The sequence below is a fragment of the Pleurodeles waltl genome, chromosome 7 (assembly GCF_031143425.1).
Source record: "Pleurodeles waltl isolate 20211129_DDA chromosome 7, aPleWal1.hap1.20221129, whole genome shotgun sequence".
NCBI lineage: Eukaryota > Metazoa > Chordata > Amphibia > Caudata > Salamandridae > Pleurodeles > Pleurodeles waltl.
In genome coordinates, this window is record NC_090446.1 from 532,050,236 (window position 1) to 532,077,384 (window position 27,149).

Here is a 27,149-nt window from a genome sequence, read left to right on the forward strand (position 1 = left end):
CCAAGCTCCAGAAGAAACTACAACGTACACAGAACGCCTTTGCACGCCTCATCCTCAACATCCCACGCTGCAACCACATCTCAGCCCACCTCAGAGACCTACACTGGCTTCCCGTCACCAAGAGGATCACCTTCAAACTCCTCATCCACACCCACATAGCTCTCCACAAGGCAGGCCCTGCCTACCTCAATGAGCGACTCACCTTCCACACTCCCACCCGCCAACTCCACTCCACCAACCTTGCCCTCGTCCCTATCGAATTACAGCCGGCGGCAGATCCTTCTCCCACCTCACAGCCAAGACCTGGAACCCCCTCCCGGCCCACCTACGACAGACCCAGGACCTCCTGACCTTCAGGAAACGCCTCAAGACCTGGTTATTCGAGCAGTAGCATTCCTTCTCCCCCCCCCCATCAGCGCCTTGAGACCCTAGCGGGTGAGTAGCGCGCTACACAAATGGTTGATTGATTGATTTTAGAGTCCATCCTTTGCACATCACCATTGCAGTTACGAATTTATATGTGGGTTTATATTCACTGTGCGCCTTAATCACATTAACATTTGTGAAACATTTAAACACATTAATGAAACGTAACCACTGAAGAAACTGAAGATTTATATAGTTGTGCACTAATGTTAATTTAAAATGCTTACATGTATTCATTATTCACGATTTACATTTGCACTTCAAATTATATTTGCATAAGTAAACATATTCTTTTATTTGTCTGTATTTATTTCTAAAGTAACACACGTGTATGTATAACCATGTACTTAAAATGCACATTAAATGTTTAGTTAAAGATTTTGAAATGTATTCTGCTTGGTCAGCATGTTCTTTCTTTGCAGGAGCGTTCTCATGATTTTATTACCTAGAGAAAGGCATATTGTTGTATGCTTTAGTTTACAGATAGTAAGGCTTGAAAAGAAAAATCTTGCCAAGTAGTGTGGAGACCTAACATGCAGATGAAACCTTATATTCATCGTGGACCAGGAACAAGAGATGCTCAAGGTTGCAGTAGCTGTCTAAATTTCAGTGAGATGGGAAACTTAAGTGATAGTGCAAATGCACATCATGAGAAGTGAAATGATTAGTTCCTAGTGGTATGGGATAATATACAAATGTTGCTGAAGCATCTGTCATTTTAACTAGTGTTCACACAGTTAGTAGTTGAAGCAGATTCCTTTTTGAAGATTCCTTTAGACTTCGAGAGGTTCAGACCTCTCTGTTTCCCTTTATTCTTACAGGTGAGAAGCTTTAAGCTAATCACTTATTCTCTTTTCTTGATGACTGAAGTCTTCGCTATGCTGACACCTTCTTGCATTTCTCACATTTCCTGAATTTACTGAGACCCTTTCCAAAACCATGCCAATTCCTTAATTAGAGCTATGATTAGATGACCTTAGAATTATTTTATGTTTAGGAGAGAGAACCGGAGTTCCTTTATGGAACACCCATTTCCAATTCTCAGTTTCTGTATTGCAGTGTGTTAGAAATGGGGTCTTTGGTTGGCAGTCAAGTTACCCCCTGTCCAAGCAAGAACCCTCGCTCTAGTCAGGGTAAGTCACACACAATCCAAATTATCCTGTGCCCACCATCTGGTAGCTTGGCACTGAGCAGCCAGGCTTAACTTAGAAGGCAATGTGTAAGGTATTTGTGCAATAAATCATACAATACCACCATAAAGCACCACAAAAATACACCACACAGTGTTTAGAAAAATATATAATATTTATCTGATAAGATGCAGGTCAAAACGATTAAAAATGCAATAAGTAGATGTTGAGATGTCACTATAAAAGTGATTGAAAGTGTCTTAAGTCTTTGCAAAACAAATAAATGTCTCTTAAATTAATAAAGGTCTCTTGCAATCACAAAGTACCTGGTTCAAAATCCTCGCAAGGGACCGCACAGGAGGAGATGCGTGGAAAACGGGGAGGTATGCGTTGGTTTCTCCCCTTCGCACACCGACTTGCGTCATTATTTTCCACGCGGGGAAGGGTTTGCGCCGATTTCCGGTGTGCGGACTTGGTTCCTCTTCAGGTTGCGGGGGCTTTTGGCGTCCCGGGGACTGTGCGTGGAATCCTGGGCTTGCGGAGCGAAGTCACAAGCGCTGCGTCATTTCAGTGGGCGTTGAGTGGAAGTTTCTCCCGCACAGCAGGAGCTGCGTCGAGTCCTCTCTGGAAGTCAGGCTGCGTTGTCCCAAGTCGGCTGCATGTCGATCCGGTGGGCCGTGCATCGAAGTTCCGGTTGCAAAGCAAGCGCTGCGTCGATCTTCTCCTTGCGAAGTCGCGCTGTGTCGTTCCGGTTCGGCGTGTGATGAATTTCTCACCGTGGGATCAGGCTGTACGTTGCTTTTAGCAGGCTGTGCGTCGGATTTTCGCCGCACAAGGAGTCCAGTTGCAGGAGTGAGGTCTTTTTGGTCCTGAGACTTCAAGGAACAGGAGGCAAGCTCTATCCAAGCCCTAGAGAGAGCACTTCTCAGCACAGCCAGGGAGCAGCAAGGCAGCAGGGCAACAGCAAGGCAGCAGTCCTTGTCAGAAAAGCAGTCCCAGTGAGTCCTTTGGGCAGCAAGGCAGTCCCTCTTGGCAGGTCTGGTTCAGGGATTCTTCACCAGCAGGTTTCTAGTCAAGAAGTGTCTGTGAGTTAGAGTGTCTACTCCAAGAAGTGTCTAAAGTCTGTGGGTTTGGGTGCTCTTCTTATACCCATTTTGGCCTTTGAAGTAGGCTTACTTCAAAGGAAACGTCTAACTTGTTTGTGAAATTCTGCCTTACCTAGGCAAGGCCTCAGACACACACCAGGGGGTTGGAGTCTGCATTGTGTGAGGGCATGCACAGCCCTTTCAGGTGTGAGTGACCACTCCTCCTCTCCTTCCTAGCACAGATGGCTCACCAGAATATACAGGCTACACCCCAGCCCCCTTTGTGTCACTGTCTGGAGAGAGGTGCAAACATCCCAACTGTCAAACTAACCCAGACAGGGAATCCCCAAACAGGCAGTCACAAAAATGGTTCAAGCAAGAAAATGCCCACTTTCCAAAAGTGGCATTTTCAAACACACAACCTTAAAATCAACTTTACTAAAAGTTGTATTTTTAAATTGTGAGTTCAGAGGTCCCAAACTCCACATGTCTATCTGCTCCCAAAGGGAAGCTACGATTTAATAATGTTTAAAGGCAGCCCCCAGGTTAACCTATGAGAGATTGGCAGTATTTCACTTTCAGGACATATAAAACACAATAATATATGTCCTACCTTAACCATACACTGCACCCTGCCACTGGGGCTACCTAGGGCCTACCTTGGGGGTGTCTTACATGTAGGAAAAGGGAAGGGTTAGGCCTGGCAAGTGGCAACACTTGCCAAGTCGAATTTACAGTTTAAAACTGCACACACAGACACCGCAGTGGCAGGTCTGAGACATGATTACAGGGCTACTTATGTGGGTGGCACAATCAGTGCTGCAGGCCCGCTTGTAGCTTTTGATTTACAAGGCCCTGGCACCTCTAGTGCACTTTACTAGGGACTTACTAGTAAATCAAATATGCCAATCATGGACAAACCAATTAACAGTACAATTTACACAGAGAGCATATGCACTTTAGCACTGGTTAGCAGTGGTAAAGTGCTCAGAGTTCAAAAGCCAACAAAAACAGGTCAGGAAAAATAGGAGGAAGGAGGCAAAATGTTTGGGGATGACCCTGCAAAAAGGGCCAGGTCCAACACAGTGGTTGTTACTGTTCTGTACCTTATTCTGCTGATACTGAATTTATTGAGATATTTCAGCTTGTCAGCTGTATTGGTTGTATCTTTTGAATATATTTCTGTCATTTATATCTGCTGGACTGATAATAACCTAACATAAATCCTTTTAGCTACTGTCATCACTCCTGGTCCTCATTGTGGGGCCACACTGGCTTCACAAGTTTGAAATGTATTATTGAAGCGGATTCTCTTTCAAAGCTTCATGTCAACTTATAAAGGTTTATATGACCAATCAGGAAAAATCTTTGATTACTTTACCAAGAGGTTGCAAGTTACTTCCCTGTGCACTCTCAGCACCTTTAGTTGTGGCACTGCCATCTGAGATCCTAATACCGGCGTGTTTCAGGCTTTCAGAAGTACATTCTCTTTGCACCTTCACCTGCATTCAACTTCCATTATTGGTGCAGTTTCTGCAATACCATATGAGTAATTATGGAATACGGCATTACCGGTCTGTAAATGTTTAAACATTCTCCAGCATTCAGGGTACTTATCCAGAGAAACTTTGGAGAAGGGGCAGGGTCAGTGGGATGGGGCAGAAGCTTTCGGGCAACACATAAGAACAGTTGTTTTTTCTGTCAGGCTTTAGTTTGTAAGCGTTCAGGCATCTTTATAGCTCTAGTATACAGATATTGTGTACGACTTTTGTGTATAGCTTATATAATGTATTCTTTATGTATGGGCAACCTGCTTTGCCTGCTCTGATCAATACAATAAAATGGTGGTGTTCGATCACTATAGGGAGTGCTTTTTAGCAGGTAACATCGATCATTAAAACCTTTGTAATTAATGCACTATTTACTGTGCAAGAGGAAGGTGTGATCAGTCATTTTTGCAGGCCCTTGTCCTAAGCTTTAGCCCACCTTACTGTCCTCTCAGTCAAAGACCACCCCAGATCCTCCCTCGTCATGCAAACTCAATTGGGTGTAACTTGTTATACACTATACAACTCAAGCAACAAATTTAGGGCTGATTTAGAACTCGGCAGATGGTTTACTCCATCATAACGGTGACAGGTATCCCATCTGCCAGAATCTAAAACCATAGACTATAATGGGATTTAGACAGAGTAACCCGTCTGCCAAGTTCTAAATCAGACCCTTAGTTGTTCACAGCCCTCCCTGGGCCCCATATCCCCAGGGCATTTCTGTCCTATTCACCAGCACATCACTAAAAAGCCCCTAACATCAGTGCATTGTGGCAGCCACCAATGCAGTATAAAAGACTGAGGACTGAATGATTGACCTCATAAATTCCTTTTTTCCTAACTGTACACCAGATGTTATTGATAAATAATTATTTCACTTCTCTTCCACGGAAAATAAGACATCTCTCTGCTGAGTGGAGCTTCCTGCTGGGCACCGATCACACAATAAAGGAAAGCCATGGAAACAGTGATGTTTTCTGCTCACAATCCAAGAAGGATGTCCACTTAAGAGTGGCAAGGAGGATTGTAATAGAACAGGCTAAGCCAATAGCAGCCTAATAAAAATGCATGTACCCAACGCAGGTGGATGGCTTTGGAACTCTCCATGCAGCTCTGGGTGGAGAGCTAAATTCTTAAAAGCTGCTTTCTAATACTGCTGGTTGCAGTCTCAGGGCCCCCAAAGATGATTTATCAGTTCAAGGAGCAGGTCTTCATTCTATAAATGAATTGAATAACTAGGAACATTAAGATTTTCAGGCATCAATAAGGAATCACAGGTTGAAAGTATAGCTCAGACGTTCCCTGAGGACTTGACTTTGGAGCCTTGTTGCTATTTTAATCTCTCAATATTTCATTACAAGATAAGGCATTGGGCTGGTTTAGGGGCAGAAACCAATCTAATTTGCAATCTGTCCAAAAATCCTTAATATAGTAGAATGTGATTTCCAGACCACTCTTATAAATCTCAGTATAAAAGTCAAGCCAGCAAGAGTTAACACTCACTGCTGACGTCTACATTGACTTGCAGGCCACGAGCTCCAGTACTGGCATGACCTAGTAAGCCTTTCACCCTTTGAAGGTCAATTATATTGAGCACCATTACAATGGGTAATAAAAGCACCTCTTATTTACATACTGTGTTTAGGGGCGGCAAAGATGTGTTACTTGATGCACTACGTACAAAAGTCATTCTTTTTAATTTTTGAAACCTCATCCCAGAGATTAAGGAAGGCCTTTGTTAGTAAAATTCATGTTTGGAAACTCATAAAAAAAATTTTTTTCAATACTATTACTACTACTCACCAAATTTATGTAGAGCCTCACATCCAGCTACAGTTACCATACTGTTCTGTAAAAATCATCATAGCAGAAGCACACAATAATCCTATGGAGCATATGAAATATTTACAAAAGGTATAACTGAATAATATGTCACTGCAGCACTGGTTTTGCAATCGGATGTTATGGATTCACATGCTGTGAACCACATTTCCTAATTCTGATGCCTTTAACAATAATGCAAGCAGTATCAACCAGTATTATAATATCTAACCAGAGAGTGTCTAACTCTTGTGCACCAAAGATTCTTGATCTCAATGGAATCACTTTGCCTTCAGATATGAGGTGGAGGACCTGTGTGTATAGTAGGATCAAATTCTGAGGTAGCATACAATATATGGTTAGAGATTTCACAACAGATGAAGTCGAGTTATGAGACTAGGGTTTTGTCGTGGGCAAATGACTCCTGTAGGGGATTGCGGCCTTTGCTATTATTGCAGGATTTTGCAGGGGGCTCACATTTGAGTCAGTATTCTTCAACTTCAACATTCACCTTGTCAGCAGCTGCCCCCATGTATTCATCAGACTTCCACATCTTCCTCTCCAACATGGTCTCCTGCCTAGGACTCAAATTCTTTAGCAAGAGCGTTCTGCAAGCATTTTGATCCTCTGCCACAAGACAAACACCACACATAAACATTGTGGTCTTCAGAAATCACAATCTTCAATGGGCATGAGGGACAAAGCATAAAGGATGGTCTTAGCCCCGCCATCTAGACACACTGCCAAAACAGAAATTAGAAAAACACACAAGACGTCCTCCTGTCAAAAACATTAATCTGTAAAGTGGTCACTAATTCCTCGATACAGATGCCAAAAAGAAATAGAGTAGCTTTTTGGTCAATCAAACATAATAACAGACAAAAACTGTGAAGAAAAATCTAAATCAGGGGTTTTCTGGGATTCCGGTCTATTTTACAAGAGTTTATTATGAATACCACATTCAGTGAGGTTCACTGGTTTCTTTCAGGACTTTGCCTAGACATGTGAGATGTCTTGCTTACATACCCATGTAAAGATTGTTAAACTCCCAAACATCATTTAAAAAGGAGAGGATTAAAGTGTGACTTTGTGATTACTTAACCACAAAGGCTACCAACAGTATGTTCTCATTAATTTGAAGTCATTGAACTTTATAGGACCACTGGCTGATATTTATGACCCAACTCACCATAGCCACTTCTGCAGCACCAAGCACAATCTTCTCCACAAGGTTCTTTATCCGGAAGTCAGGGATCACCCGATCTTTTCGACAGGGTTGCCGGCATTCAGGACAAAGGTATCCTTGTACTGAGATGCCACTCCAATGGGCCTCAATACAGCCACGGCAAAAGTTGTGGCTACAGTCAATGGAGACAGGATCCTCAAAGACATCCAGGCAAATGGAGCACTTCAGATCCTCAGCCAGGTCCTCCAGTCGAGCATTTATAGTGTACATCTGCACTGGAGTGGGTCTGGAAACAAGTGAATCAAGTACAGAAAGAAAAGTTATGAGCCAGAAGGTGTGATACAAACAAATGGCAATACACAATAAGTGGTGAAATGAAATATGAGGGTAGGACCACGCTTTGTAAATTGGAAAGAGAAGCAGAAGAGTAGAAAATAGACATGGAAGGAAAGAGATGTGATAATAAAATGTGTTCGAAAGGGGGTGAAGTAAAAAGAGACGGAATGATAAAAAGATGGTGTCGGAAAAACAGATGTGAAAGCAGGTACATTAAGAGGAGAGAGGTGGAGGTAGAGTTACATTAAAACAAAGTCAGATTATTAATAGGAGAGATACTGAGACAGGTGTTTTGGTAGAAAGATCTGCTGAGATGGGGAGCTATCTAAAAGACACTTTTGAACCTTGAATTGTCTAGAGCCAAAAAGACTACTATAAAACAGTTAGTTTACCCCTCTTTGCGTCTAACATTTAAGATTAATTTAAACTGTAGGAGCAGTTAGATAGCGCTGAAGTACAGTTAGTAGCAACAGGAAGGAGCAGCTTCTATCATAGTTATGGACCCTAGATCAGTAGATCCATCCCTTATGGTACAATCAATAAAAGCATCAGTAGTCGCATGACGGGGACAGACCAGCCGGAATTGACTGACAAAATAATCTACAATCTCTACTGACCATGAGAAACTGTGCCAACTAGTTTTGAAGTGGGCTACCCAATACATGGCATTAGCACTGAAATATTTAATTAAAAAAGGTCTTGGACCTCAAGAAATCTAAACATCAAGCTAATCTCAAATTTCTTTCAGGCTGTATAACATCTTCAGTATGTAGTATCAGGCAAAACAAGAAGTGTACACAAGAAAACAATTGGTGAGATAATGGATCGATCTTTTAAGACAAAAGGGACCACATGCAAGGCGGCTTCATAGAAATGATTAAGCCTCCTAAATTGTAATGCTAATTCTTAAAACTAAGAAAAGGTAGGCTAACAGAGACGTGTATACCATTTAGGTGTAGGCAGCGGTATTTTGTAATATTGAAAGGGGTACGGATGGACTAGCAGTGGTCTACAGGTTTATGCAGACTTTGCAATCTATTATCAGAGACTTGAGTGTTTGGATTCACTTTACCTAAGTGGACAGCATCCAGCATATTCGTTTTACAGAATGGAATATAGCCTGCATAAGAGGTTTAATTTACCAATGAGAGTTTGCAAAATGTCTCCAATTGGCATCAACTAGGTTGCAAATTGCAGAAGCCAATTCAATTAAATGTCATATTTTATAAAATGAATAAAAGATAATGTAGCTAATCCAATAATATCAATTTGCATATGTGCTACAGCTTGCAAGCGAGCAGTTTAATTTTAATGAAACTTGATTTGATAAAACTTGGGTTTAGCTTGCAGGCTCTTCTAGTAGCAACTATTGTGGAAGTTATACAAAGTAATGGGATTTTCTGGGTACTTTATTGGATGTATAATTAAATGTATGAGTAAACAAAAAAAAATGTAAAGGTCTGAGCTAGTCAAAAGACAGCAAGAAACAATGATACTAATGAAACCATGAGGTAGGAAAGGCATTGGAGATCTGGGTTGGAATGACCGAGTGGGAGAAACTGCTCATTACATTTGACACAGCCATCGCTGTGTCAAAATCTCCCACTAGGGATGAAAACATTCTGCCATGTCAAATTTTACTGAGAGTGGTGCATTATGGAATAGTTTGCAGAAAGCAAACAGGATGTGCTGCAAAAGTGAGAAGGTCTGCCTTTGAGAAGAGTTTGGTCAGGCGGTGTCTAGGACTCACCTCCCCAACCACTTGCTAAAATAATACTTCAGTCCCAGCTTCTCCAAACACTTTCTGGACCTGTGGCAGAATAGAAGAGGAATGGACTTTGACTGTAACCTGTATGAAGACCTGAATAGCTGGACCTGTTCCTATTTATTCCCAGAACTGAGAATTGAACTTCAAGGTTCAATTGGCTGACCTCCTGTGTAGCTACAGGGAACTCAAAAGCTGCAGGAGGCCTTTTCCTGGAATGGCACTAATACCTTCACTTACACTGGACCTTGCTGGTTTCCTCAGTTGAGTGTGTTGTGGCTTCTAAGTACTATCTCCAATGTCCTGGAAGTCTTAGAAGTAACTAAGAGGAACTGCTCCAGAATGTATGAAAAATTGGGACTTCTAGAGCTTCAAAGGGACCTTGTGGTAAAGCTATTCCAATCTAAGAGGACTTTGTCTGATACAGCTTCAGGCTTGACTTCTTAGGATTTTGAGCTTCAAAAAGAGAAACTCCAAACTGTGCTATTAAGGTTTAGATTATAAAAATGAATGTTTGACTTGACACAATTTTGAGGACTTAATACTAGGGTAGATACCACTTCCTCCACACATAACCCATTTTCTTACAGTTAGCTATTTGACCATTCCAATCTTCTAACCCCATTCCAAGTTCCTTCGGGTTATATGTATACAAGTTTGAGTTCTTAGCTTTTCTTTTCAAACTCTCATCCACCCCTCAGTTCTTTGCCAAGGAAGAGGGTGCAGTGTCAGAAAATTTCAGAAATATAGGCAGGCCTTGAAAAATCATAAAATCGTTACTAGACCTGCAGGTCGAGTAAATTGAATAATCTACTTGACCTAACTGTAATGTACTTGACCCGTGAAAAGGTCTCAAGTTGAGTGATCGTCTTTTTCTTCATTCTGATATGAGTGCACCTTCAAATATATGAGTTCAGCATTTCTGCTGTACAAAAAAACCTCTTTTGTTTGATTAAATAGTGTAAATATTTGCTCCATGTCTAATGTGGGGCCTATTTATAAGGCTGTTTGCATAGCTCTTGTTCCACACAACGTGGTGCAAGAGTACGCAAGCCTTAAGACAGCAATTTGAAATCACACAAAGCCACTTTCCATGGTTCTGAGTGGCTTGAAAAATCAAGAGATTTGGGGCCAGATGTATCAAGCTTTTTTGCATTTGCAAACGGTGCAAATTGCTAAATTCGGCCGTTTGCGAATGCAAAAATGCCTTTCACAATGTATGAAATGCATTTGCAGTGCTATTTTAAGGAATCGCTAAAATAGCGATTCCTTAAAATTGCGACCCTATTTAGAGAACCGCAAATTGTGATTCTCTAAATTGGAAATCGCAAATAGAGAATTCCTATTTGCGATTTCCAAAGCAAATGTATCAAGCATTTCCTAAATGTGAACTGGGCATTAAGGAAATGCAATTACCACAAATAAAAGTTTAGTGGTAAACATTTGCGAATTTTAAAAATGCATTATAAATGCATTTTTAAAATTGACATGTAGTGCACACATGCCCTTAAGCCATGTGTGTGCTTCACATGTCCGTACAAATTGTTTTTGGGGTGCAGCAGAGGGGGCCTTAGGCCCCCAGCACCCTGGGATTTGCTTAACCTAATTTGCGAATTCCTAACTGGAATTCGCAATTTGGGAAATGCAAAAACATTTGCAGCAGGCCTATAGGTGCGAATGGGATCGGATTCTCTATTTGCGATTCGGTAATAGCATTTGCAATTTTTAAGAAATCGCTATTACTAAATCGCAAAAATCAAACATACCATTTTGCATTTCTCAATAGCGATTTCCTAAAATTCGCTATTTAAGCACTGCAAATCGTTTTTTTGATACATCTGGCCCTTGGTGCACATTCTGTGAAAAATGGTGACAACACTGTATCTGTATCTGGTGTAACTCTTGATCAGATTATGAGTGCAGCAGACTAGTCAAGTGATTCCACATTTTAGAAATGTGATTTTAAGCCTATCCCTTATATTGCAGCAAATGTGGTTGAATTAGCATAATCCTTAGCCCCCCCAATTCTGCTTGGGAACACTACATTTCCAGGATTTTGCATATGAAAGTTTAATCCCAGTTGAGGGCACAGAGGTGATTGTTATCCCACTGGGGAATCTGTAATGTTGTTTGGCTATTAATATTTTAAGTTTCATTACTATTGAAAGAGTAATATTGTTCTAGATATATTAAATACTCTTCTTTCTTGATTGAAGTTCAATGCATTGTTCATTGTCGACTAGAATCAATTAACCAGATGATCTACTGTCTTCTAGTTTGTTTTTTATAGTGGCAGAACAAAAACTGGAACAATTATATTTCAGGCCTGGGAGAGACGGCAGTCAACACACAAAGAAATAGGTTAAGATGGCTGTGATCTGTGATGTCCTGGAAAATGGACTGCCTAGCTGGACATTGGGAGCCATAGCTCTGGGGTTCTTTATTGTTGGGGATTTTAGTTGATGTTTTTCTAATTTGGTATGAGCTGCTACATGAAAAGAAGGACCAAGCATATTGCTCATCTCTGTGTCCTTAAGGGTACTGAGTAAAGATATCAGTTGGAACTTAAAGAAAGCTGGAGGTACATTATAACCTTTTCTACGCTTGCTGTTTTGTTTAGATATAAGATACCTAGTTTTGTTGTGTCATCGGCTGCAGCACTTTTTCAAGACGTCATTCGATTTGTCTTAGAACCAGTTGAGAATGCATTCAGTTATAGCAATGACATATATACATTTTCTGAGCTACACAGAAGGAGCACGGTAGAGCTCTTACACAAGTATGTCAGTTACTCAGTAATGCACGTTTGACTTTGAATGCAGACAAGTGTAAGTTCAATAGGACAAAAATGAAATTCTTTGGCCATATCTTTTCCGACAGGGCCACGACGCCTGATCCTGTAAAAGTACAAACTTAGACAGATGCTGAACCCCCTACAAGATGTTTCAATGGTGCGTTCTTTTCTTGGAATGGCCAGCTACTATTCAAGATACATACAAGACTTTGCCACTGTTGGTGCTCCAATACGAGAGTTGACAAAGAAAACATTTTGTTTCAATAGTCAAAAGAATGTGAGGAAAGTTTCAAGAGAATCAAACAAGCCATTGAAAATGGTATGTAAATGGCATACTTTATTCCAAAGCTTCATACAGAGATTGTGGTTGGCACTAGCCCCGTTGGGTTAGGCGCCATACTTGTACTGAGCTTAGTGGACTCCCAAATGCTAGATGACATTTTGTGGCCTATAATACCAAAAGTTTGTCTCAAATAGGACGTGCCTACTCATAGCCTCAAAAAGAAGGTTTGGCTGTTGTATGGGCTTGTGGACATTTCCATGTATTGCTGTATGGAAAGCTGTTTGTGCTGGTGACTGATCAGCCAGCTTTGCTGACCAACTTTGGCAATCCAAAAGCCAAGATGCTTCCTCGAATTGAACAATGGGGATTGAAATTGCAAGAGTAGGACAATACAATTGTGCATCATCCCAGAAAGGATCAGAATCCTGCTGACTACTTTTCAAGAGAGCCCATACAGAGTCATAGTACTCCACCCAAGACGGCTGAGGCCTACATCAATATAATTGTCAAGTAAAGTACACCAGTTGCTGTGTCGTTAGCCCAGAATATCACTGCCACAAGTCATGATACTGACCTGTTGAAGTTAAAAGATATAATTACACATCAGTAGTGGGAAAAACACATCTGACTTCTCAGTAATGATGGTGAATATCAAAAGTACAAAATTGTCAGAGATTAATTGTCCATAATTCAGGAAGGAATTATATTGGGAGGGTCAGGGATCCTGACTCCAGAGAGTATGAGACAAAGAGTGATTGAAGTGGCTCACGAAAGACACTGTGGTATTGTTGCCACAAAGAAAGCTCTCTGAGACCGAGCCTGGTTTCCATACTTAGGTAGAAGAGGTGAAAAGGAACTCAAGGCCTGTCACATATGCAACTGCCTGTCCGCCAGAGTTACCCTGTATACTATATGAATATGTCAGAACTTCTTAAACATGCCTGGGAGAGAATACCCATTGATTTCCTTGGTCCGTTTGATAATGGGCATCATCTAATGGTGATTGTAGATGAATACTCCCGTTGTCTCTTGGATGAAGATCTCTCATCCACGATGCATGAAAAAGCAACTGAAAAACTTGATGGCATCTTTGCAACATAGGGGATACCAGCCATTGTAAAGTTTGACAATGGTCCTTCCTTCAACAGTAAATAATTTTAAGAATTTATGGAGCATCTGACCATAAAGCATCAAAAGTTCACACCTTTATAGGCCACAGGCCAGTGAACTTGTTGAGCGTTTTATGAGTACGCTAAAGAAAGCAGTGCAGCATGCAACTCTTGAGAAGCTCAATTTAAAAAAAGTATTGAATTCTACTCTATGAGCTTATCATTCACACCCCACTTGACCACAGGCTAGGAGTCCTGCCACTTTGATGTTTGGGAGAGCACTGACAACCAAGTTACCCCAAAGGACCACCTAAAGAGAGGGAAAAAAAACATAATTCATAGTAGGGACTTACTTAACAAACAGAAAATGAAAGATTATCCAGCCAAGAAGCGACATGCAAAAGACATCTCCTTCAGAAAGGGAGGTTTGGTTATCGTTCGACAGATAACGCAAAAGAAAATGCTCCTTATGATACTGAACCTTCTCAAGTAGTGTCTACCAAAGGACACATTGTGACTGCCAAGTGCTGTGGGAAGTCCATTAATGGAGACTTCTCACTTTGGACCTGTGTTCATCAGTATTCAACTTGAAATGGTGAAAGAAAGACTGGCTCTGAAACCTCAGTGACTGTTGCTGATCCTTGACCATCTTTAACAATTTCTGACCCTGAAGATGAGTCTACAGCTTCCAGTAACCAGACAGAGTCAGATGATTAAAGCACCACGAAGAATGATTGAAGAGATATAACTGTACATATTTCTATATATATGTATAATTCTAATAAATTTCCCCAAAAAATGTTTTTTTCATTTAACATAGGGGGAGATGTAGTGGTTTGCAGGATTTAGAACGGAACCTTTCTGGCTCCCAGCGGAATCCACATCAATGTGACATAATCGCTAGAACAGAATGTAACGAAAGCTTAGTTTGGAATGTTGAAGTTCACATGTACACGCAGAGGAATAAAGATGTGTGATTTACAACTCCATGTGTGGACTCGTCATTGGCGGGTACACAGCCTGAAGAAAACGCTACAACTGTCACTGAAATAGGGGATAAGAAACCCGAAGATGAACATGCTCTCCTGGAGAGTTTGCTGCGGTCCAAGCAAATTCCCTGTGTGTGCCACGTGTGCCTTCTTTGAAGTGCTGAGTCGACGTTTGGCGTATGTGGAGTCAAAGCACAATTCCAGTTGGTGTAAAGTGTGTGAATGGGAAAAAAAGCTTCACTAAAACGTCTATGTATTGTTGGTTAAGAAGCTACGATCAAGATCATACAAAAAAGTACCGCACTGCCACGCAAAAGAAAGTTATACATTGTACGGAGTGTTAACATTGAAGGTGGATTCAACCACATTTACAAAGCGCAGTTAAAGAACATTAACAGATACCAAATAGCCCTGCAAACCAGAAATTAACCATGTATAAGAAAATGCTAATTGAAATGTAAAAAGAATAAAATAGATGACTTATTGAGCCTGCTAAAGAGTCATTGTGCCACAGCCATCACCAAAGTAGCTCAAGGAGAGGTGCCCCGAGATGTGCTTTAAGAGCTGTCCCTACCCAAAGCAGTTTCTCATCAAGGTGCAGAGTGGGGCTCAAAACAGCTTCATAGGTCTTCTAAGAGCTAAGCATTGAAGGCAACAGTTGGGCCTGTGAAACTTGAAGTTGGCAGCTAAGAAAGAACATACCATTTCAATTAATATTAAGGAAGATTCGGAGGCTCACATGTCAAAAGACTTTAAAGGGGGCTTGGTCTGACCGGCGGAGAGAATGGCCGCCCGAGAGGAAAGCTCAGCACGCCGGGCAGGTTCTACAACGAAACAGGGGAGTTATCCCCTACCTCCAACCTCTCCTACGACCTCTCAGTGCCGCGGAGGAGGTGGGCTCGAAGAAAGACGAGAATCCACGGCCCAAAACAGCTGGTGCCGTAACAACGGAAACTGGATCGGGCGCGGCCTACCGAGACCCATGCAGCCGTGGACTGACGCATGCAGCAAACCCAGGGGTGAGAGCGCAACAGAGGGAAATGAGGAACGCCGCCCCCCCACCCCTGTGACACTAGTGCCGCGCACTGGATCACCCAGACCACAAGTGAGTGAGTAAACCCTCCCGCTGCCGTCACTCACCAATAACGCACAACGCATCCCCTCGGGCCGTAGAGGAGATGGGCTCGGGGAGCAGCGGGACACCGCGGTCTGGAGCAGTTCCTGCGGCGCTGCCGGGAATCGGCTCAGAGGTGACCAGCGGAGGTGGACCGAGCCGCGATCCAGAGCGCCCGGCGAACCCAGGAGCGAGGGCACATACAGGGGAGAACGGGGACGCTGTCCCTGCTACGTCAGCACCCGAGGCCAAACAAGCGGAACCGCAAATTAAAAAGTTGCAGGAGAATTTACAAGTAAGAAAGCCAAGGAGTATACCTTCTGCTCCCCCCTCCCCTCCAAACGAACACTGCTATAATTATAAATAAGACTGCCCAAATAGCCTCAAGTCCTGTCACGGCTATAAAACAAAACAGAGACTAGAGAATCCAGAGGCCATCACACCAATAAACCATGAAAAACCCCTATAATCGAAACACACCAGGACTTTTGGTTCTTCACTTTTGAAAGGGGGAAGGAGGAAGAAAAAGACGCCCTAAGCATACCGCTGGCCTTTTGAGAAGGAGAGAGAGGGGGAAAAAAAGGAAAAAGGAAAAAACAAAAAGAAGTGAGGTGGGAGGGCAAAAAAGGAAAAGGAAAAAAGTGGGTAACACGACCCCAACCAGAGTCCTCTCCATGAGCTAACCCGGCACCTACCACAGAAGTCCCTACAGAGAACCCCACGTCAGGTGACGAGACAGACGACCCCCTTGAGACAGCCCATAGGGGAGAGACCTCCTATTGGCCTACAGCGGAGCTTGCCCGAAATTGCAGACACCTTCCTCTTCCTCTGGACCCCTACTAGTGATCGCACCTCATTTATCACCTACTTCAACACCTGGTAGAAATCCAGAGGTGGATCCCGATATACCATGGAATGCCTCAGATGATACAGGGCCTGAGGCCTACGATGGTTCAGACTGCCTAGAAGGCCAAGTGGGAGTATCACCCACAGACCACGCAACTCAACGATCAACCCACCCCAGGTGGGGGGGGGGGGGGAAACCACCCTCCTCCCCCCACCTACACAATCACAACCTACCGAACTTCCCCCCCACTACGGCTTTAGCCCCAAAAACCTGAGTGACTGAACCAAGAAACACGAACGGCGTGACCTGGACCCAACATACATATACTCATTGAATGCGTCTCTCGTAAGACTCTTATACGGTGGGGGCAATGCCAAACGGAAAAGCTGCAGGCACACATTCCAGTCAGTTGCTGTTCTCAGAAGCCATTGCCCAACCAAAAACCATGACGACACAGGCGGCACCATCCGGACACACACCCTCCCCAGCTGACCCATCTCCGCTGGAAGCAACAGACCGCATTCTGCAAGAGATAACCTCGGTAGGACGCCATCTAGAGGTAATGGATCTAAAGATAAGAGATCTCACTGTGGCCTCCTCCTCCATCCGCGCTGACATAGCCGGCTTCTGGGAGACAGTAAATAATTTGGATCAACGCCTTGCAGCTGTGGAAGACCAAGTACCGGTAATACCCGATCAAGAAGAGGAGCTAAGAACACTTTGAACAAAGATCACCGATCTAGAAGATCGGAGCCGCAGGGACAACGTATGCTTTTTTGGCATCCTGGAGCAAAAAGAAGGATCTGACACCAAAGCCTTCCTCAGATCACTTCTGATCGACCACTTCGGCATAGAGTTCTCGCTGCCACCGGAGTTCCAGACAGTGCATAGAATTGGCCCTCCCCATAAAGTGTCCGCCAACAAACCACGTCCTATTATAGCATGTTTCTTGCGCCATGAACAAGCCCGCCAGGTTATTTCTGCAGCCAAAACACGGGCCCGGTCTCCCTGGAAGGTCACAAGATCAGAGTGGCTGCAGATTTTTCTAGACTAACAAATGAAAAAAGAAGGGCATTTCTGGCTCTCCGTCCACAACTCAGATCCATGGATATTAAATATGGCCTTTTTGAACCGGCACATATGTAGATCACATGTCACAGCACATCCAGAGACTTCACTGAACCAGAAGACCTCGGCTCTTTCTAAACGACCTGGCCTCACACTCCATGGACATCACCACTTGGAATCCGACCCACCACCTACCGGGAACGCTTCCATCACCCCATCCCCACGGTCTCAGTCTCAGCACTCATCCTCACAAAAGAGAGGCAGCATGTACGAACGACCCCCAAAATCCCAAGATGCTCGTGAACACATCCTCCATGCAGTAATCGACCATACTCAGGACGCGGGCAGATACAAATCCCGCTCCCTCTTGAAACCATCGCCTGATGATCATCATACAGGACACTAATATCACAGAGACACGGAAGACTTCAGGACCCGAATCCGCTACCAGATTTTACCTCCCCCGCCTTCGGACAGCTAAGTGGCAAACTCAATTAACCTAAATGATGATTGCCTAATGGCGGGAGGGGATCTGTAAGGGAAACTTAATACACCGGTTGCACTTTTCAACGCTACAGCTATATCAACCCGGGGTTTGATGCATGGCTGGTACGGGGGGGGGGGGGGGGGGGGAAGGACAACAATGACAAAGGTCCTGTCCATTGGTTATTACACAAATCCTAATTTCAACAGTATGAGGTTCTCAATGCAGACGCTGCAAGATTACCTATATATCCCCCTATGACAAATACACACACACACACGCACCCCACGCCCCTCTCAATGTATCTTACATCCTGGCCAAAGGGAAAGCCATTCTTCCACCAACCGCCCCCTCTTCCCACACGAATGGCAGATTGGAAGGGTACTTAGTAATTCATACCCAAACACACTAAACCCCCCAGCACTCGTATTAAATCATAGGGGACCCCTCCATCCCCCAAGGACAACCTATATACGAAGCCCCACTGTTAACCCCCATACCTCTAACCCTCGAGAGTAAATAAATGAAGGCACACCCCTCGACCACTAAGGCAGACTCCTTAAGTACCAGTTACTCCGGATGGAGCAACAGTGACGGCACAGCCTCGCAGACCCACAACCACACACCCCGTCTCCAGCGGCTCTGGGACCGCGACCTCAATGAACACCCACTTGGGCAACCATCCAAAACACAGCCCCGTTTATCGTAATTCCTTACACTCTACACCATTCTGACACTCATCAACCACTGACTATATTCTAGGACATATCCCATGACTCGTCATTCCTCCACCCCCCAAAAAAACTCAAACCTTGACCCTATATCCATATCCATAACCATAACCCTCCATACCCTACCCATTATCATGCATGACTATGCGGCCACAAGGCTCCTAAGAGGACTTACAAAACTATACGTAAATTACGAACTCCCCCATTGCACTCTTATGTCATAATTCCCCGGCGCGCGGGCCCTACAGGTCAAGACCCGCAGGTTAGCAGGACTCCAGTAGCGAGTGTTTACTCACTACGGTTCTTATCCCCCCTTCCTCTACTTACACCTATCTCTTCCTTATTCTTATCCCCAGACCTTTTTTATCCCCCCCCCTACTCCTGTGCCCACTAGAGCAGCAGTCACTCCCCGGTCATTCGGGTGTTATTTTCCACTTCCCCCCTCCTTCTGCTTTTACATATCAATCTATCTACAACATCCTCTGTCCCTCTGACTGGTCCTCCCACCTACCCGACTCCTTCCCTCCCTGTGACCGAGGGGTATTATTTTCATCACTCTCGCCCTCTTCCCCTTTCTTATCCCCTCCCCATCACATGCCCAGGCAAAGGTTCTCCTCGTCTACACCCCTATTCTCTCTACCCCCCACTTCTTGTCCTTTATCACTGACTGCAGAACACTATACATTCCACAAACCACAAACCCCTACGCACACTCATGGGATCCACGACTCCACTCACAGTCCTCTCCTAGAATGTACACGGTATGACCGACTATATTAAACGTCAAAAGGTACTGTCTTATCTCAGCTCCAAACATGCCGACATTGCCTTATTACAGGAAACACATCTTTCATCGTCAGAATCAGAAAAACTCCGTAGAGACCGGGTGGGCAAAGTACTTTTCAGCGGACTACCGTCTATGCCGGAAGGTACACAGGGAACGGGAAGGAGATGCAGGGTGGCGATACTTCTTCGTCGCTCACTACAGTTCCGGTTACTCAAGACATGGGCGATCTGGAAGGACGTTACATCCTCGCCAAACTTCTGATAGGATCCTCCAAAATCTGCATAGGCTCTATATACACCCCCACTGGCTCCAAAAGCTCCTTCTTTCTCTCTCTCAACCGCCTACTAACGCAGATTGGCGCCTCACAATATATACTAGGAGGGGATTGGAACATCATTCAAGACGGTCTTGATATGGGCAACAACGCAGACAGAGCCTTATTACAAAATATCCTTTCAGACCATGGCCTACTAGACTGCTGGTGTCCTTCCCACCCCTCTGATAAGGAATACACCTTTGTCTCCTCGGTCCACGGGACTCAATCGCGGCTCGACTATTTCCAACTCAACCATCGGATGGTGCAATCGATTTGATCAGCAGAAATCCTTGTGGCCGCACTATCAGATCCATCCCCGGTGTTATTAACCCTAGAACTCGGGATGATTACGCCCGGACGCAAGCCTTGGCGCCTCTCCAACCCCATGAATTTGGCCGGTACTATCAAGCCCTATATACCCCAGAAACAGTCGAGGACACTACTCGTCTAGACGCCTTTCTATAGAGACCACATATACCCTGTCTCTCGGCTGACGGCAGGGCACTTTTAGAAGGCGACATTAGTAAAGTAGAGATACAACAGGCAATAGCCAACTTATCATATCACAAAGCACCGGGGGAGGATGGATTTACATCCAAATTCTATAAATGGACGGGAACCGACACTGTGGAAGTCTTATACGAGGCATTCAAAGGGGCTGGACAGAAGGGCTCTTTGCATCCTCTTTCTAATAAAGCCTCCATCACAGTTTTACCAAAACCTGGAAAAGACCCACTTCTCAGTGGAAGCTACTGCCCCATCTCTCTTCTCAATGGGAATATTAAGATACTAGCGGGGATATTGGCCTCACGCCTCAAAAAAGTCATCCCCCTCCCTAATTTACCACACCCAAGTAAGGCTTTGTACCGGGCCGCTCCTCAAGGAATCACCTCCGCACACTTTTTCATGCTATCTGGACAGCACGAGATAAGCGGGAGGAAGCCCTAGCCCTCTCACTGGATGCAGAAAAGGCATTCGACCGAATAGAATGGTGGTACCTTTTTGAAATCCTAAAATGTTTTGGGTTAGGGGATAGTTTCATCAATAAAGTGTGTCTACTGTATGATTCCCCGACAGCCCAGGTGAACTGCGGAGGGTTCCTCTCGGACACCTTCTTGATTCGTAGAGGGACGCGTCAGGGCTGCCCGCTGCCCCCCTACTATTCCCTTTAGCTATAGAACCCTTAGCAGCAGTTATCCGTAGCTCCAATCTTATATCAGGAATCTCGCTCCCAGGTGGAAACTCCGTCATCTATCTATATACAGTTGACATTCTACTTACCCCCACAGATCTATCCAACTCCCTCACAGCCCTCAGAGAGATACTAACGGAATTCGAACATCTCTCGGGGTATCAGATCAACTGGGATAAAAGCGAAGCCCTACCACTATCCCCGGTCACAGTCAGCACCTCAGCACAAGGACTCCCGGTCAAATGGAAACAATCCCGTCTCCGTTACTTAGGCATCAACATAAACACAGGTTTGGATAAAATAGTGACAGATAATTTAGACCCACTACTCAGTAATATGAAGCGAGATTTAGAGAAGTGGAACCAGTTGGGTCTCTCTATGTGGGGCAGAGTGCAAGCGGTGCGAATGGTGACCTTACCGAGATCTCTGTACGTCCTGGGCATGCTCCCCCTACATATACCCCTATCTATCCTACGGGAGATAGAACGCTGCATCCACGCTTTCGCCTGGGGATCCATACGCCCACGACTACCCAGATCCACACTGCTAGCCCGACGTGAATGTGGAGGTCTAAACCTTCCCTTGGTTGAACACTATGCCTCCGCACTACACCACTCGCAACTGGTTTTCCTACTCCTGAATGCAAGAGACCCACCACTTTGGGTGGACGTGGAACGAACACTTACAGGCGCCTCCTATGGCCTTCAGATGCTCTATGATACAGGTCAGATGGGCCACCGACCCACCAACCCCATGACTGGAGCCATGAGGAAATCCTGGCGACAGGCGCACCGATCCCTTAAAATAGACCCCCATCTACATGACAGAGCCCCACTATGGGGCAATAAGGGGTTTCAGATTGGAGGAAAAACAATCGTTTGGAGGGACTGGCATCAAAGAGGTATCGTGCGAATAGACCAGCTCATATCGGGGGATACCTGGAAGACATTCAGAGAACTTCAGGCAGAATTCGATCTTCCGGAACATTACTCATGGCGCTATCTCCAACTCCGACATTGTCTGACACAACGGCTAGGACCCTCCACCGACGACTCCTACTCTCCCCAGTACTATACTACCTGGAAATTTGGGGACAAATGAAGGGAGCTGTATCCAGACTGCAGGCATTATTGAACCAACACCTCTTTTCACTCCCCCTCCTGAATTCTCTTAAGAATAAATGGCAGATACGCCTGCAGACCGACTATGACCTAGAGGACTGTGTTGACTTGATTGAGGCCAGAGACCGAGGAGCACATGAGGCCCACCTAAAGTTCTGTCTTTTTAAGACCTTACATGACTGGTACTGGACCCCACAGAAACTGCGCACAGCAGGACTTTTATCCCATGCAACATGCTGGAGATGCCCACACACACACTGTGACCTAATCCACATTCTACACGACTGTCCGGCCATACAACCTTTTTGGCGGTCAGTGGGAAACACTCTTCAGGAAGTCCTACCCCTACCACCACGCCTCACCCCATCTATCCTGCTGCACGATACTGGGGAGCTATACAATCTCTCCCGACCACAAGGTTGACTACTACATACAGTACTGGCCATGGCAAAACTATGTATTCTTAGACACTGGCGTGCAGCGGCCACTCCCTCCCATGAAGAATGGTTGGTGGCAATTTATCAGGCGGCCACCCACGAACAACTCATTTACGGCTTACAGGATAGGACAGAAGTGTTCCTACAGACCTGGTCACACTTTCTCTCCGGGCCACCGGACTAAGTCCTCTCCGGAGAAATGTCAATTTCAACCAATCTATACAGCTGTAACATTCCCCTTGCAACACCGAAACATACACGGCCACCCCCTATTGTATTGAATTGTATCCCCATGATCCAATATGGACCCCGACCGAATGCGGTCATACAGTTTATCGTGGATTTACTGATCTCCCATTTTTACTCTTAGCTGTCAGTCACCACTCACGCCATTCCCTCTTTCCTCATCCCCATTCCCATTAATTTACCCCTCCACTTCCCTGTACTGCTATCACTCCGTTTGGCCCACCATCTCCACTCTATCCCCATCACCACAATCTCCCTCTCTACTTATGTGCGATTCTTTCCCCACCCCTCGGTCACTACTGTTACTGTTATTGCTACCATTACAGCTACTATTGTTATCATCCCTATCACTATCAATCTTATTTCTACACTCATACCTGCCTCTATTCATGCTCTTCCTTGCCCCTCTCTTCTTTATTTGGATTCCTCATTCTTTCCCTTCCACTCCCTTTTCTTATCCTCTTCAGTAAGCCCACGTTACCCTCCCCCTTCCCTCAATTTGATTTGAAAGTTCCCCCATTTTTTTTTTTTTTTAGATATCATACATCCCTCACCCTTGATCATTTCACATCTGCTCCATATGATGCTTCGAGTTACACGCCTCCATTACTTGCAGTAACATTCCTGAGATAGTTACACCTCCGAGTTTTATACCCATATCACTATATCAAGGTCTTCCCTAAGGCCTACCCCCCTTATATCATAAATAGGGCACCATCCCCACTCATGCTATGCTGGACCAACTTACCTCACCCACAACCTCTAACCCATACCCGGGGGTCATTCAAAGCTACCTTTTTCCCCTTATCACCAGTCGCTCTCCCACAACATACGTTTATATCCACTCTCCCCACATTCATTTTGTTCATCAAGGGGAGGATTATCCCCTATTAAGGAAGAAAAACATCTACATGATTTACCCCTGGACATATGGGATGGGGTAGGGAAGAGATTATCTGACTGTTATTAAGCTCGACTATCAGTACAATGAGACTGTACGACAATAATACCACAGAGCGAACGGGTTCTTCTCTTATAGGTCTGTTATAATAAGACACTGTTTGAGACCCCGCTTGCATTACTTTATGACAATTATCTTTATACTGTCAAAACAATATTGATGATAACAATCGAAAGCTAGGAATGTAAATATCTGCTTAAGTTGCTTAGTTATTTAACACATGGGTTTGTAACAGATCACAGAATGTATATGTCAATTAAGCCAAGTGGAGCTAAGATTAGGACTAAGAATGGTATAAAATTATCTTTGTATACTATGTAAAGTTGTGAAAACAATAAAAAAGTACAACACAAAAAAAAGACTTTAAAGAGGGCTTGCACAAACATGATCATCCTACAGCATCTGGGAGCATGCTACTCTCAACATCAGTATGTTTCCCACTGGGCTGCAATGCTGCTGCCTTCCTGAAATCAACACCTGCTTTTGATACTGCCAAAAAGCAAAATATTGTTGATAGACTGACTGCCTGGATGCAGGCAAATGAAAATTTCTTTGATGCACCAGAAGAGACTGTTGTCAAAGATTATCAAATATCTCAAACATCTTGTGGGTAATGGTGTGAAAGAAGTCAAAGAAAATGCAGAGAACTGACAAATAAGTCACATACTGTCAGATTAAAAATACATTTAATCTCAAATTCAATCCAGTACCAAATGTCAATTATGAACGATACGTTTTCAGTTAAGAACTTCAAAGAGTTGGTGAAACAATCAATGAATTTGTGGAAAGACTTGACACACTCAACAAACACTGTAAGTTCAATTAATTTAAAGATGAAGAAGCCATGCGGCTTAGAGTTATTGATAGATGCTTATCCGATTCATTCAAATGACGAATGCTGAGAGAGATTCTTAGTCTGCAACGAGTGTTGATGGCTGCCAGACTTAAGGAGCGTGATGAGAAAGAAGCTGCTGATATAGAGGCAGGAGGTGCCCAGAATGAATCAGTCATGAGTGTGAAAAGTCATTCGAAACAAAAGACTGAAGGACACAAAGTAATTTCTACAGGTATAAAGATGTTGTGTTTTAGATGTGGAATTTCGCTTCCACATGAAGGAAAGTGTCCCATCATTGGACAGGTATGAAAAGCCTGTGGTAAAGAGAACCATTTTGTGATGATGTCTAGAGTGCGTCATGTGCAAATACAAACAGGCCGCCAGAACGTTCCAGAAGCAATGTTCGATGCACGCCCACAAGGCCAAGCAGTGACACCAGTTTAGGCAAATAGATACTAAAGGAAGGTGATCGTCATATAAATCGTCAAACAGTTCTCCCGCCTCAATAATTGAAAGTGAAGAAAGTGATTGTACAATGGCGATGTGTATCTCAGAAAACCGTGCACATTATCCTGGTAGCATGTGAGGAAATATGTCAGACAGAGAAAAGTCAACATGCTAAAGCTCTGTCCAAAGATTACACTGAAAATAGATGGATGTTCGATACCTTTAATTATCGATAGTGGTGCATCGATAAATATAATGCCTGAACAGAAATACAATTAACTGCATTGACGCCCATGAAGAGTTGAGGCTCATTTGGAGCAACAGTGAAACATAAAAATCTAAAGTACAAGCACTGATCCATGTAATTCAAGGTGCAGCAGCAAGTGCCTGTTTGCTCATTTTCAAAACAGCTGCTGACATGGGACTAATTTCTGTGAATTAACACATGGATACTCATCACAAAACAGTAAGTCAATTCCCTTTGTTGTTTCATGGTTTAAGAAAGTAAAGCTGCATATTAATGAGGATGTCCGTCCTGTTGCTCAGAGAAATAGACAAGATGCTTTTTATTTACAAGAAGCTGTAAGAAAAAAGAACTGACATAGACAAGATGCTTTTCATTTACAAGAAGCTGTAAGAAAAAATAACTTTAATCATTACTTATCATATTATTGAGCGCTCCACTGGTCCAGCATCATGGGTTTCTCCCATAGTAGTAGTAGCCAAAAAGGACAGTGAAGGAGCCGTTGAAGACCACCCACTGCTAACACGATAACGTAACTGAATGGTGCCAATGTCTTCTCTCGCCTTGATTTGAATAAAGGTTGGGAGTCAATGCTCTGGGATTCTTGAAAAGAAGGACCAAGCATATTGCTCATCTCTGTGTCCTTAATAGAATTAAACAACTTTCATAGGCAAACCTAGGAATTTTGTACTCCAAATCCTCTTTGTCCTATCCTAAATTTCAAATTCAGTATTGACCCTTCTGTAAAGGGAGTACACAGAATAGCTATAAAATCTCATCATACATCTACAGCAAAGATGTAGTCCATGTACTGCCCATGCACCTTAAACCTTTTCTCACTCTCTTCCCGAACAAACCACAAAAATTCAAGCATTCGCCAAAATTCCAGCACAGATATCCACAAACCTGTTTCACCAGATACATTATACACACAAAATATACACAACACATATGTCAAAAACCCCACATACTTATGCTAGACAAACTTAAACCTATTACCTCATCACACAAACCAAATACATTGAAACTTCATAAAACATTTGACGAACTGCCACACACCCAAACCACAAATACCAAAACTGAGACTGTCACCTCAGTAAAGAAAGAATACATTCACACATTAAATATTCTGACAAGCACCCATCCACACACCCCTAATTTAGGCCACATAAAATATAATTAATGATACAACCACCCTCATGCAGCCAACAGTCTTTCCTGTACAACATCAGAAACCTGCATGCAGAGGAATGAAGCCAACTTACTCTTTTTTGCTGGAGTTGCCCATCATGGCACAAGGCTTGGGCCTCTGGTATCAACCATTGACTGTCTCTTCAAGGTTCCTACAATAAACAAGAACAGGGGTTGTTAAGATGGATGTGCTGCTTTGCATTCCTATAGAACCTGGAGTAGAAAATAAGAGGATAATATACCGTCACTCCTCTTGCATAAAAAGCATTTTATTTCCGTTGAGAATTAAGGTACAAGAGGGAGTTCTTCAAAAACAAATAATAATTGTTGAATACCCAATTATTGATTGATCCAAGGAGGCCAAATCGATTGGCATAAAACTGCAGGACTGGCACCCAAGACCGTGTGGACCTTTGCAGGCAATTGTTGAAAGGTTGCCTGAGACTGTGGGTGGGAATTGTGACTTGTCAAGTGAGGTGTGCAGCATCGGGGAGGGTTTTATGGTCTGGGGTCATTGTGACCCTAAGGTTGCCTTACTGTAGGTTGAAACTTCAAGATGTAGAAACGCAAGGGCTAAGTGAATCTGGGTGGTGAGGACCTCATATAGGCGCTCCATGGTGCTAGGATTGCTGTCTGTGGTTGAAGAATGAGCGG

At 43.8% G+C, this 27,149-nt stretch overlaps 1 protein-coding gene across 5 annotated transcripts in view; it reads right to left on the reverse strand.

The window, feature by feature from the left end:
- LOC138304297 (RING finger protein 112-like) overlaps positions 1-27,149 on the reverse strand; it is a 333,811-nt gene that overhangs the window by 207,226 nt on the left and 99,436 nt on the right. For 3 of the 5 annotated variants that reach the window (XM_069244246.1, XM_069244245.1, XM_069244244.1), the window contains exons 2-3: positions 26,570-26,647; positions 7,202-7,484 (exon numbers count right to left, since the gene is read on the reverse strand). In XM_069244246.1, the coding sequence (XP_069100347.1) occupies positions 7,202-7,484; positions 26,570-26,595 (309 nt within the window). In that variant the 5' untranslated portion in view covers positions 26,596-26,647. Of the gene's footprint in view, positions 1-7,201; positions 7,485-25,720; positions 25,908-26,569; positions 26,648-27,149 lie in introns of those variants that run through there. The other 2 variants (XM_069244247.1, XM_069244248.1) reach the window with 2 other exon arrangements.